The sequence below is a fragment of the Telmatherina bonti genome, assembly GCF_933228915.1.
Source record: "Telmatherina bonti genome assembly, chromosome: 5".
NCBI lineage: Eukaryota > Metazoa > Chordata > Actinopteri > Atheriniformes > Telmatherinidae > Telmatherina > Telmatherina bonti.
Window position 1 is genome coordinate 4,796,647 of NC_136623.1, and position 12,943 is coordinate 4,809,589.

The 12,943-nt window shown below is 48.6% G+C and overlaps 1 protein-coding gene across 1 annotated transcript in view; it reads right to left on the reverse strand.

Moving 5' to 3' along the window:
• LOC306756118 (sodium bicarbonate cotransporter 3-like) overlaps nt 1–11,232 on the reverse strand; it is a 75,555-nt gene extending 64,323 nt beyond the window's left edge. Inside the window, exons 1-2 of the mRNA XM_079240780.1 lie at nt 11,098–11,232; nt 2,695–2,776 (exon numbers count right to left, since the gene is read on the reverse strand). Coding sequence (XP_079096906.1) covers nt 2,695–2,776; nt 11,098–11,154 — 139 coding nt within the window. The 5' untranslated portion in view covers nt 11,155–11,232. The remainder of the gene's footprint in view (nt 1–2,694; nt 2,777–11,097) is intronic.
• Between the last annotated feature and the right edge of the window lie 1,711 nt (nt 11,233–12,943).

Sequence of the window (12,943 nt, forward strand, 5' to 3'; positions counted from 1 at the left end):
GCAGTTCCGGCTTGATATAGTTGGACTCACCTCGACGCATGGCTTGGGCTCTGGAACCAGTACCCTCGAGAGGGGCTGGACCTTCTTCCACTCTGGAGTTGCTCATGGTGGGAGGCGCCGAGCAGGTGTGGGCATTCTCATCAGCCCCCAGCTTGGTGCCTGCACGTTGGGGTTTACCCCGGTGGATGAAAGGATAGTTTCCCTCCGCCTCCGGGTGGGGGGACGGGTCCTGACTGTTGTCTGTGCTTATGCACCGAACAGCAGTTCAGAGTACCCACCCTTTCTGGAGTCCTTGGAGGGAGTGCTGGAGGGTGCTCCTTCTGGGGACTCCATAGTTCTGTTGGGGGACTTCAATGCTCACATGGGCAATGACAGTGAGACCTGGAGGGGAGTGATTGGGAGGCATGGTCCCCCCCCCTCTGAACCCAAATGGTGTTTTGTTATTGGACTTCTGTGCTCGTCATGGATTGTCCATAACAAACACCATGTTCCAGCATAAGAGTGTCCATATGTACACCTGGCATCAGGATTCCCTAGGCCACAGTTTGATGATGGATTTTGTAGTCGTATCGTCTGACCTGCGGCCACATGCCTTGGACACTCGGGTGAAGAGGGGGGCGGAGCTGTCAACTGATCACCACCTGGTGGTGAGTTGGCTCAGATGGTGGGGGAGGAGGCCAGTCAGATCTGGCAGACCAAACGTGTTGTGAGGGTCTGCTGGGAACGTCTGGCTGAGTCCCCCGTCAGAGCGAGCTTCAACTCCCACCTTCAGCAGAGCTTCAACCATGTCCCGAGTGAGGCGGGGGACATTGAGTCCGAATGGGCTGTGTTCTGTACCTCTATTGCTGAGGCGGCCGGCTGGAGCTGTGGCCGTAAGGTCGTCGGTCCCTGTCGTGGCGGTAATCCCAGGACTCGTTGGTGGACACCAGCAGTGAGGGATGCCGTCAAGATGAAGAAGGAGTCCTATCGGGCCTTCTTGGCCTGTGGGACTCTGGAGGCAGCTGATGGGTACCGGCGGGCTAAGCGGCATGCGGCTTCGACTGTCGCCAAGGCAAAAACTCGGGCATGGGAGGAGTTCGGCGAGGCCATGGAGAAAGACTTCCGGACGGCTTCGAGGAGATTCTGGTCCACCATCCGGCGGCTCAGGAGGGGGAAGCAGTGCTCCGTCAATACTGTGTACAGTGGAGGTGGGGAGCTGCTGACCTCAACTCGGGACGTTGTGGGTCGGTGGAAGGAATACTTCGAAGACCTCCTCAATCCTACCAACACGTCTTCCGATGAGGAAGCAGAGCTGGTGGACTCTCCTATCTCTGGGGCTGAAGTCGCTGAGGTGGTGGACGAGATACGCCCAGAGTTCCTTAAGGCTCTGGATGCTGTGGGGCTGTCCTGGCTGACACGCCTCTGCAGCATCGCGTGGACATCGGGGGCAGTACCGCTGAACTGGCAGACTGGGGTGGTGGTCCCCCTTTTTCAGAAGGGGGACCGGAGGGTGTGTTCCAATTACAGGGGAATCACACTCCTCAGCCTCCCTGGTAAGGTCTATTCAGGGGTCCTGGAGAGGAGGGTCCGCCGGATAGTCGAATCTTGGATCGAGGAGGAGCAGTGTGGTTTTCGTCCTGGTCGCGGAATAGTGGACCAGCTCTATACCCTCTTTGGGGTCCTGGAGGGGGCATGGGAGTTTGCCCAACCAGTCTACATGTGCTTTGTGGACCTGGAGAAGGCGTCCGACCGTGTCCCCAGGGGGCTCTTGTGGGGGGTACTCCGGGAGTATGGGGTACCGGACCCCCTTGTAAGGGCTGTCCGGTCCCTGTACGACGGAGTTGGATTTGTTTCCAGTGAGGGTTGGACTCCGCCAAGGCTGCCCTTTATCATCGATTCTGTTCATAACTTATATGGACAGAATTTCTAGGTGCAGTCGAGGTGTTGAGGGGATCAGACTTGGTGGCCTCAGGATTGGGTCCCTGCTTTTTGCGGATGACGTGGTCCTGTTGGCTTCATCTGGTCCTGATCTCCAGCTCTCAATTGAGCAATTCGCTGCCGAGTGTGAAGCGGCTGGGATGAGAATCAGCACCTCCAAATCAGAGACCATGGTCCTCAGCCGGAATAGGGTGGATTGCCCTCTCCGGGTCAGGAGTCAGGTCCTGTCTCAAGTGGAGGAGTTTAAATATCTCGGGGTCTGGGGAAGACCCAGGACACGCTGGAGGGATTATATCTCTCGGCTGGCCTGGGAACGCCTCGGGATCCCCCCGCAGAGTTGGCAAATGTGGCTGGGGAGAGGGAAGTCTGGGCGTCTGGGTTTAGGCTGCTGCCTTGCGACCCGACCGCGGATAAGTGGCACGAAGACGAGACGAGACGAGAAATGAACCCTAACCATCAGAATGACGTCATGCTTTGGATCACAGACTAAAGCCTCATCAGCTCTAAACAGGCTGTGGAAAAGAATGAAGTTCAGAAACTAACGAGCAGATCTTCCAGCTGAACCACTTCCTTCCACATCAACCTCACAATCATGTACATGTCGCTTCGTCTGCTCAAGACCAGCATAGAAACACAAGATCCAGCTGGAGTCTGTTTCCACGTTTAGACACACAGAGTCTGTCGGACTGCAGGTACAAGCTTTACAATGCTGTGTGTGTGTGTGTGTGTGTGTGTGTGTGTATTTACATGTTTATATGTACACTTGTGCAAACTTACTCTCTAGTTCCTCTTTTTCAAAGTTGGTATGGAGGGTGGAGCTTGTGTTCCCTTGGTCCAAAACTGCCTCTTCATCGTTCCCCTGCAACACACACAACATCATCATCATCATCAATTCAACCAGCTGGAACTCCACATCTGTGAGGTCCTTGTTGCCATGACAATACTTTTCACATCACAGCTCATAACCTACGTTTAATTAATGTTTATCACATTTAAACTTAGGTTCATACTGGTTCAGAGTGCTTCATACTGGTTTAAACTGCTTCATACTGGTTCAGACTGCTTCATACTGGTTCATACGGCTTCATACTGGTTCATACGGCTTCATACTGGTTCATACGGCTTCATACTGGTTCATACGGCTTCATACTGGTTCATACTGGTTCATACTGGTTCATACTGGTTCATACGGCTTCATACTGGTTCATACGGCTTCATACTGGTTCATACTGGTTCAGACGGCTTCATACTGGTTCAGACTGTTTCATATGGCTTCATACTGGTTTAAACTGCTTCATATTGGTTTTAAACTGCTTAATATGGCTTCATACTGGTTCAGACTGTTTCATATGGCTTCATACTGGTTTAAACTGCTTCATACTGGTTCAAATTGCTTAATACGGCTTCATACTGGTTCAGACTGTTTCATATGGCTTCATACTGGTTTAAACTGCTTCATACTGGTTCAAATTGCTTAATACGGCTTCATACTGGTTCAGACTGTTTCATATGGCTTCATACTGGTTTAAACTGCTTCATACTGGTTTAAATTGCTTCACACCTAAACCAGTTTTGATTTCCATTATGAAAAACTCAGTTTAAACCACGGGTCGGTCAAAGTCGGTCCTCAAGGACCGCTGTTCTGCAGGCGTTCCATGTATTCCTGCTCCAACACACCTGGCTTCCTTTAAATGGATCCAACGAAGTTCTGCACAGTGACTAATTAGTTTGAGGCAGGTGTGTTGGAGCAGGGAAACATGGAAAACCTGCAGGATTGTGATCCTGGAGCTGGACACTCCTGGTCTAAACAATGTTTATCTGGTTCCAGCAGTTTCAAGTAGTTCTTGACAGTTTAGTGTAGTTTTATCGTACTGAACAAGACTAAGCAGTTTTTGTCTGGATCCTGAAGTTGCCAAAATTAAAATTCAATACATAAATATAAAAATGGCTCAATCAACTAATTAATTTGCGAATAAATTTTACAAAAATATTTTAAAAATTTGCCATTAGGCAATTTATAAAATGTGATGTAACCTGAAATTTCTTTAGTCATTTTTAAGAGTTTTATTTACACTTTAATACATTTTACTGGTTTTGTTTGCATTTCAATTGATTTATTCTTGTATTTTTATTTAATTCCTGTCATTTTATTTGTTTATTCTTGTATTTATGTTGGTAAAACAGGAAAACCAGGCAGATAGGCGTCGTCATCCCTGCTCAGTGTTACTGATTTTATAATCCCATCAGGTCATCTTTTATTCCCAGCATAAGACACAATTTGTCAGATGATATGATGAAATGAGGCGTTTCATCATTTGATAGAAAATATGAGCTTGTTTTGAATCTGATGCGACACTTCTGTCCAACGTGGGAACAGAAGCGACAAAAGCTGGAAAAACTGTAGCAGCAGAACCAAGTCAACGAAAGAGAAATCCTGCTGGTTCTGTCAGAGATTAGGGTCCAAAATCTGGATTAAACCAGGGATCTTCTCCTCTTCATCAGGAGGAAGGACTCCTGTCTATCACACTGACAGGAAGCATCAGGCAACACGTTCTGAAGATGTCATCAAAACAGTCCAGCGGTCAAAAAAAGCTGTTGGATGCTCAGAAAGGCGAGACGGATTCATCCGGATCACTGAGGTTAATTATAGATTTCCCACGCGGCTCAGAGGGTTCCTTCTTCCTGTCAACACGTATGTTCTCCTCTGAGGTGAAACGGAGCCGGCTTTCAGGAAGTGAAGACATGCGACGCAGCAGCTGATGCGTTACGCCGCGTTTCACCGTCATATGACTGCATGAAGCCAAATCACTACATCAGATCTGGAACTCCCATTTCTCTATTTAGATCTACTGCAGGATCCAGTCTGCAGCAATAAGTCTGCAACAAGTCTGCAAGTCGGCAGCAACAAGTCTGCAGCAACAAGTCTGCAAGTCGGTAGCAACAAGTCTGCAGCAACAAGTCTGCAACAAGTCTGCAAGTCGGCAGCAACAAGTCTGCAAGTCTGCAGCAACAAGTCTGCAACAAGTCTGCAAGTCGGCAGCAACAAGTCTGCAGCAACAAGTCTGCAAGTCGGTAGCAACAAGTCTGCATCAACAAGTCTGCAACAAGTCTGCAAGTCGGCAGCAACAAGTCTGCAAGTCTGCAGCAACAAGTCTGCAACAAGTCTGCAAGTCGGCAGCAACAAGTCTGCAACAAGTCTGCAGCAACAAGTCTGCAACAAGTCTGCAAGTCGGCAGCAACAAGTCTGCAAGTCGGCAGCAACAAGTCTGCAAGTCGGCAGCAACAAGTCTGCAAGTCTGCAGCAAGTCTGAAACAGGTCTGCAGCAACAAGTCTGCAGCAACAAGTCTGCAAGTCTGCAGCAACAAGTCTGCAGCAAGTCTGCAAGTCTGCAGCAAGTCTGCAAGTCTGCAGCAAGTCTGCAAGTCTGCAGCAAGTCTGAAACAGATCTGCAGCAACAAGTCTGCAGCAACAAGTCTGCAACAAGTCTGCAGCAAAAAGTCTGCAGCAAGTCTGCAGCAACAAGTCTGCAGCAAGTCTGCAGCAACAAGTCTGCAACAAGTCTGCAGCAAGTCTGGAACAAGTCTGCAGCAAAAAGTCTGCAACAAGTCTGCAGCAAAAAGTCTGCAACAAGTCTGCAGCAACAAGTCTGCAGCAAGTCTGCAAGTCTGCAAGTCTGCAGCAACAAGTCTGCAGCAACAAGTCTGCAGCAAGTCTGCAGCAACAAGTCTGCAGCAAGTCTGCAACAAGTCTGCAGCAAAAAGTCTGCAGTAAGTCTGCAGCAACAAGTCTGCAGCAAGTCTGCAGCAACAAGTCTGCAACAAGTCTGCAGCAAGTCTGCAACAAGTCTGCAGCAACAAGTCTGCAGCAACAAGTCTGCAGCAACAAGTCTGCAACAAGTCTGCAGCAAGTCTGCAACAAGTCTGCAGCAAAAAGTCTGCAGCAAGTCTGCAACAAGTCTGCAGCAACAAGTCTACAAGTCAACAAGTCTGCAGCAACAAGCCTACAACAAATCTACAAGTCAACAAGTCTGCAGCAGCAAGTCTGCCGCAACAAGTCTGCAACAAGCCTGCAACAACAAGTCTGCAGCAAGTCTGCAAGTCTGCAGCAACAAGTCTGCAGCAACAAGTCTGCAACAAGCCTGCAGCAACAAGTCTGCAACAAGTCTGCAGCAAGTCTGCAGCAAGTCTGCAGCAACAAGTCTACAAGTCAACAAGTCTGCAACAACAAGCCTGCAGCAACAAGTCTGCAACAACAAGCCTGCAGCAACAAGTCTGCAGCAACAAGTCTACAGTAAGTCTGCAACAAGTCTGCAGCAAGTCTGCAAGTCTGCAGCAAGCCTGCAACAAGTCTGCAGCAACAAGTCTGCAGCAACAAGTCTGCAGCAACAAGTCTGCAGCAACAAGTCTACAAGTCAACAAGTCTGCAGCAACAAGCCTACAACAAATCTACAAGTCAACAAGTCTGCAGCAACAAGTCTGCAAGTCTGCAGCAAGTCTGAAACAGGTCTGCAGCAACAAGTCTGCAGCAACAAGTCTGCAAGTCTGCAGCAACAAGTCTGCAACAAGTCTGCAGCAACAAGTCTGCAACAAGTCTGCAAGTCGGCAGCAACAAGTCTGCAGCAACAAGTCTGCAAGTCGGTAGCAACAAGTCTGCAGCAACAAGTCTGCAACAAGTCTGCAAGTCGGCAGCAACAAGTCTGCAAGTCTGCAGCAACAAGTCTGCAACAAGTCTGCAAGTCGGCAGCAACAAGTCTGCAGCAACAAGTCTGCAAGTCGGTAGCAACAAGTCTGCATCAACAAGTCTGCAACAAGTCTGCAAGTCGGCAGCAACAAGTCTGCAAGTCTGCAGCAACAAGTCTGCAACAAGTCTGCAAGTCGGCAGCAACAAGTCTGCAACAAGTCTGCAGCAACAAGTCTGCAACAAGTCTGCAAGTCGGCAGCAACAAGTCTGCAAGTCGGCAGCAACAAGTCTGCAAGTCGGCAGCAACAAGTCTGCAAGTCTGCAGCAAGTCTGAAACAGGTCTGCAGCAACAAGTCTGCAGCAACAAGTCTGCAAGTCTGCAGCAACAAGTCTGCAGCAAGTCTGCAAGTCTGCAGCAAGTCTGCAAGTCTGCAGCAAGTCTGAAACAGATCTGCAGCAACAAGTCTGCAGCAACAAGTCTGCAACAAGTCTGCAGCAAAAAGTCTGCAGCAAGTCTGCAGCAACAAGTCTGCAGCAAGTCTGCAGCAACAAGTCTGCAACAAGTCTGCAGCAAGTCTGGAACAAGTCTGCAGCAAAAAGTCTGCAACAAGTCTGCAGCAAAAAGTCTGCAACAAGTCTGCAGCAACAAGTCTGCAGCAAGTCTGCAAGTCTGCAAGTCTGCAGCAACAAGTCTGCAGCAACAAGTCTGCAGCAAGTCTGCAGCAACAAGTCTGCAGCAAGTCTGCAACAAGTCTGCAGCAAAAAGTCTGCAGTAAGTCTGCAGCAACAAGTCTGCAGCAAGTCTGCAGCAACAAGTCTGCAACAAGTCTGCAGCAAGTCTGCAACAAGTCTGCAGCAACAAGTCTGCAGCAACAAGTCTGCAGCAACAAGTCTGCAACAAGTCTGCAGCAAGTCTGCAACAAGTCTGCAGCAAAAAGTCTGCAGCAAGTCTGCAACAAGTCTGCAGCAACAAGTCTACAAGTCAACAAGTCTGCAGCAACAAGCCTACAACAAATCTACAAGTCAACAAGTCTGCAGCAGCAAGTCTGCCGCAACAAGTCTGCAACAAGCCTGCAACAACAAGTCTGCAGCAAGTCTGCAAGTCTGCAGCAACAAGTCTGCAGCAACAAGTCTGCAACAAGCCTGCAGCAACAAGTCTGCAACAAGTCTGCAGCAAGTCTGCAGCAAGTCTGCAGCAACAAGTCTACAAGTCAACAAGTCTGCAACAACAAGCCTGCAGCAACAAGTCTGCAACAACAAGCCTGCAGCAACAAGTCTGCAGCAACAAGTCTACAGTAAGTCTGCAACAAGTCTGCAGCAAGTCTGCAAGTCTGCAGCAAGCCTGCAACAAGTCTGCAGCAACAAGTCTGCAGCAACAAGTCTGCAGCAACAAGTCTGCAGCAACAAGTCTACAAGTCAACAAGTCTGCAGCAACAAGCCTACAACAAATCTACAAGTCAACAAGTCTGCAGCAACAAGTCTGCAAGTCTGCAGCAAGTCTGAAACAGGTCTGCAGCAACAAGTCTGCAGCAACAAGTCTGCAAGTCTGCAGCAACAAGTCTGCAACAAGTCTGCAGCAACAAGTCTGCAGCAAGTCTGCAAGTCTGCAGCAAGTCTGAAACAGATCTGCAGCAACAAGTCTGCAGCAACAAGTCTGCAACAAGTCTGCAGCAAAAAGTCTGCAACAAGTCTGCAGCAAGTCTGCAGCAAGTCTGCAATAAGTCTGCAGCAAAAAGTCTGCAACAAGTCTGCAGCAAAAAGTCTGCAACAAGTCTGCAGCAACAAGTCTGCAGCAAGTCTGCAAGTCTGCAGCAAGTCTGCAAGTCTGCAGCAACAAGTCTGCAGCAACAAGTCTGCAGCAAGTCTGCAGCAACAAGTCTGCAACAAGTCTGCAGCAAGTCTGCAACAAGTCTGCAGCAAAAAGTCTGCAGTAAGTCTGCAGCAACAAGTCTGCAGCAAGTCTGCAGCAACAAGTCTGCAACAAGTCTGCAGCAAGTCTGCAACAAGTCTGCAGCAACAAGTCTGCAGCAACAAGTCTGCAACAAGTCTGCAGCAAGTCTGCAACAAGTCTGCAGCAACAAGTCTGCAGCAAGTCTGCAACAAGTCTGCAGCAACAAGTCTACAAGTCAACAAGTCTGCAGCAACAAGCCTACAACAAATCTACAAGTCAACAAGTCTGCAGCAGCAAGTCTGCCGCAACAAGTCTGCAACAAGCCTGCAACAACAAGTCTGCAGCAAGTCTGCAAGTCTGCAGCAACAAGTCTGCAGCAACAAGTCTGCAACAAGCCTGCAGCAACAAGTCTGCAACAAGTCTGCAGCAAGTCTGCAGCAAGTCTGCAGCAACAAGTCTACAAGTCAACAAGTCTGCAACAACAAGCCTGCAGCAACAAGTCTGCAACAACAAGCCTGCAGCAACAAGTCTGCAGCAACAAGTCTACAGTAAGTCTGCAACAAGTCTGCAGCAAGTCTGCAAGTCTGCAGCAAGTCTGCAGCAACAAGTCTGCAGCAAGTCTGCAGCAAGCCTGCAACAAGTCTGCAGCAACAAGTCTGCAGCAACAAGTCTGCAGCAACAAGTCTGCAACAAGTCTGCAGCAACAAGTCTACAAGTCAACAAGTCTGCAGCAACAAGCCTACAACAAATCTACAAGTCAACAAGTCTGCAGCAGCAAGTCTGCAAGTCTGCAGCAACAAGTCTGCAACAAGCCTGCAACAAGTCTGCAGCAAGTCTGCAGCAACAAGTCTGCAACAAGTCTGCAGCAACAAGTCTGCAAGTCTGCAGCAAGTCTGCAGCAACAAGTCTGCAACAAGTCTGCAGCCACAAGTCTGCAGCAACAAGTCTACAAGTCAACAAGTCTGCAGCAACAAGTCAACAAGTCTGCAACAACCAGTCTATAAGTCAACAAGTCTGCAGCAACAAGTCTACAACAAATCTACAAGTCAACAAGTCTGCAGCAACAAGTCTACAAGTCAACAAGTCTGCAAAAAACAAGTCTACAGGTCAACAAGTCTGCAGCAACAAGCCTACAACAAATCTACAAGTCAACAAGTCTGCAGCAACAAGTCTACAAGTCAACAAGTCAGCAGCAAAAAGTCTACAACAAGTCAACAAGTCTGCAACAAATCAACAAGTCAAGTCTGCAGCAAGTCTGCAACAAGTCTACAAGTCAACAAGTCTGCAACAAGTCAAGAACAAGTCCTTTTGATAAGTCCTATAGCTAGGGATGGTTAGCATCCCTTAGTTATGCTGCTATAGGTTTAGACTGCTGAGAGACATTTCCTGATACACTGAGCTTCTCTCTTTAATCCCCCCCATAACAGTGTTGCATCATTAACATGTATGTCTCCTGTCTCAGCAGGTCTCCCTGGCCGGGAGTAGCAGTTCCTGTTGTCTGTTGTCTTTCTGTCCTCTTCCCCCCACACAGCAGAGGCAGATGGCTGCCTGTCCTGAGCCGGGTTCTGCCGGAGGTTTCCTTCCTGTTAAAAGGGAGTTTTTTCCTTCCCACTGTCGCCAGTGTGCTTGCTCAGGATGGGAGATTGAGTTGGACTCAACTCCATCTGTTGGTTTCCTTATATAGGCTGTTATGAATTGGCTTTCATTATGTTTTCCCCTGTCTGTAAAGCGTCTTGAGATGGCATTGCCGTGATTTGACGCTATATAAATAAAGTTGAATTGAATTGAATTCAACAAGTCAACGAGTCACCAACAAATCAAAGACCAAACAGCAGCGAGTCCCCAACAACTTAAACTAATCTGTAACAAGTCTGCAAGTCAGCAGCACAAATATGACTAGAAGTCAACAAGTTCCAGATCAGCAACACCTCATCCTACAGGTGTCTGAGTTAATAAACAATGTCTTCTACTGACCTCCAAACCATTCCAGGTACTGGACTTAGTTTTCGGTTTCTTGATTTGACTGCAATGAGACGATCTGGTCTTCATACACGAGTCTGTCCTCTTAACTGGAGATTAAAGAGAAGATTCCAGACAGAAAATCTGCCAGAAACTTCCAGTTTGAGGGTTTCAAGAATAAAATTGAACCCTGAAGGAATCTGGAGAGGGTTTAAGGATCTGGTTTCAGATATTGGTGATCAGAATCTCAGCCTGTGGATGCAGTGTGAATGAACTGATTCCCAGAGAGAAGTTACCTGCTGCAGGAGGAAACCTGGGGGTCCAACACAGGCGCAGTGCTGCCGCTTCATTTCTGAGAGGCTTTAAAGAGTTTACGGGACACGTTTTGTTTTCAGATCAGTCGGCATGAAACCCAGACGGAAACAGATGATAACAGATGTTTGCATGTTTCTGCTTGCATGAAGAGGCAGGAAGTTAATATTTGCTGCTCTGCAGACATTCAGCTCTGTTCCTGTTAAACGGCTCATTTCCTCTAATGTTGCAAAGCCAAGATAGACATGAGAACCACAAACCAGAAGAGTCAGCTTGTCAAACAGGACGGCAGCTGCAAACATGACACTCAAAGCATGTTCCTTAAAAGCAGACATACCAGCGACATCCCTCTGGCCATCCTCTGACTGGCTATGTCTCCCCAAAAGTCTCCCATAGCTTCCAGAAAAGCCGGCAGACGGACCCAGCTCACGTACAAACGTCAACAAGTTTCAGTAAGGCAACACAGCTCTGCTGCCAACTGAGACTCACATTAGATTCAAGTATTTATAGCTCAGCATACTGCTTTACAGAGGACCAATCAGAGCAAAGCACAGGCTGGAAGTCTGCACAGAGGACCAATCAGAGTAAAGCACAGGCTGGAAGTCTGCACAGAGGACCAATCAGAGCAAAGCACAGGCTGGAAGTCTGCACAGAGGACCAATCAGAGTAAAGCACAGGCTGGAAGTCTGCACAGAGGACCAATCAGAGTAAAGCACAGGCTGGAAGTCTGCACAGAGGACCAATCAGAGCAAAGCACAGGCTGGAAGTCTGCACTGAGGACCAATCAGAGCAAAGCACAGGCTGGAAGTCTGCACTGAGGACCAATCAGAGCAAAGCACAGGCTGGAAGTCTGCACAGAGGACCAATCAGAGTAAAGCACAGGCTGGAAGTCTGCACTGAGGACCAATCAGAGCAAAGCACAGGCTGGAAGTCTGCACTGAGGACCAATCAGAGCAAAGCACAGGCTGGAAGTCTGCACTGAGGACCAATCAGAGCAAAGAACGGGCTGGAAGTCTGCACTGAGGACCAATCAGAGCAAAGCACAGGCTGGAAGTCTGCACTGAGGACCAATCAGAACAAAGCACAGGCTGGAAGTCTGTTATCAGCAACGAGTCAACAACTGAACAGCAACAGGTCAACAAGTCAATCCAAACAGGAGGCTTCCCAGACCTGGAAGACTGAAGCTTACAACCAGTAAAGTGTCCTCTGAATTCCCAGTTAAGCGGCATCATTCCCAGATTTTCCCCTGTCTCTGGTCAGAAACTGGGACTTACTGGGATGACTGGTTGACCATATTTACTGTTCATCCTGTGTAATGTCAACCTTACTGCTGTGCAAAGCGTGTCCACCAGGGGGCAGGAGATCCGTTTCCAACCACCCCATCATGACTCCATTGACAGGATAAACTAAGCTTTACTGAAAACATCTGCGTAACATGATGAACTCTGTAAATCTTCCTCCTCTGAAGCAGGACGTCTCCTGGACGAGCTGGGGCTTTTGTTGCCGACCTCTGGCTTCATTCTGCTAAAAGTTTTCATTTGGGTGATGGAGGGAGGATCTCATCCAGACTCAGTGGGAGAAAGCGCTGGACAAATGTCATTTTCTGCAGGAGAGATGAATGAGGTGTTGGGTTTCTGACTGCGGTGTGGAAACAACCAGGATGATTGTGTGGAATCCCCCCCCCCCCCCGAAAGAGCCTCATGCGTCATGCCAGGTTTTCTGTTCCCACTAAACTCAGGAATTCTGATAAGAACCAACAAGCTGCAACATGAGAGCAGACCTCCAAGCAGTCACGCTCACAACTTTATTTACACTTTCATCTGCAGAGAACGACGTGGTTGACTTCATCAACAACCTTGAGCGGGTGCTTTCCGGAGACCAGCTGGAGGACGAAATGCAGTTTTAACTCCTTAGAAAGCAACAATCTGCAGGAAATTATCTTCCCAGAGCACAAGGCTGCTGATTGGACGCACCCCCAGTTCATTACACACCGCCTGGAGACGAGTGGGACCACCAGAACCTGGATTACACAACCTCAGGTCGTGTTCACAGAGAACGTCAGGATAAAACGAAGTTCCTGGCCTGCTGATTTAAGAGGAACTGACATAAGGAACCGTCTGATACCGGGAACCATAGGACATGGGGAACCGTAGGACACTGGGAACCGTAGGACACGGGGAACC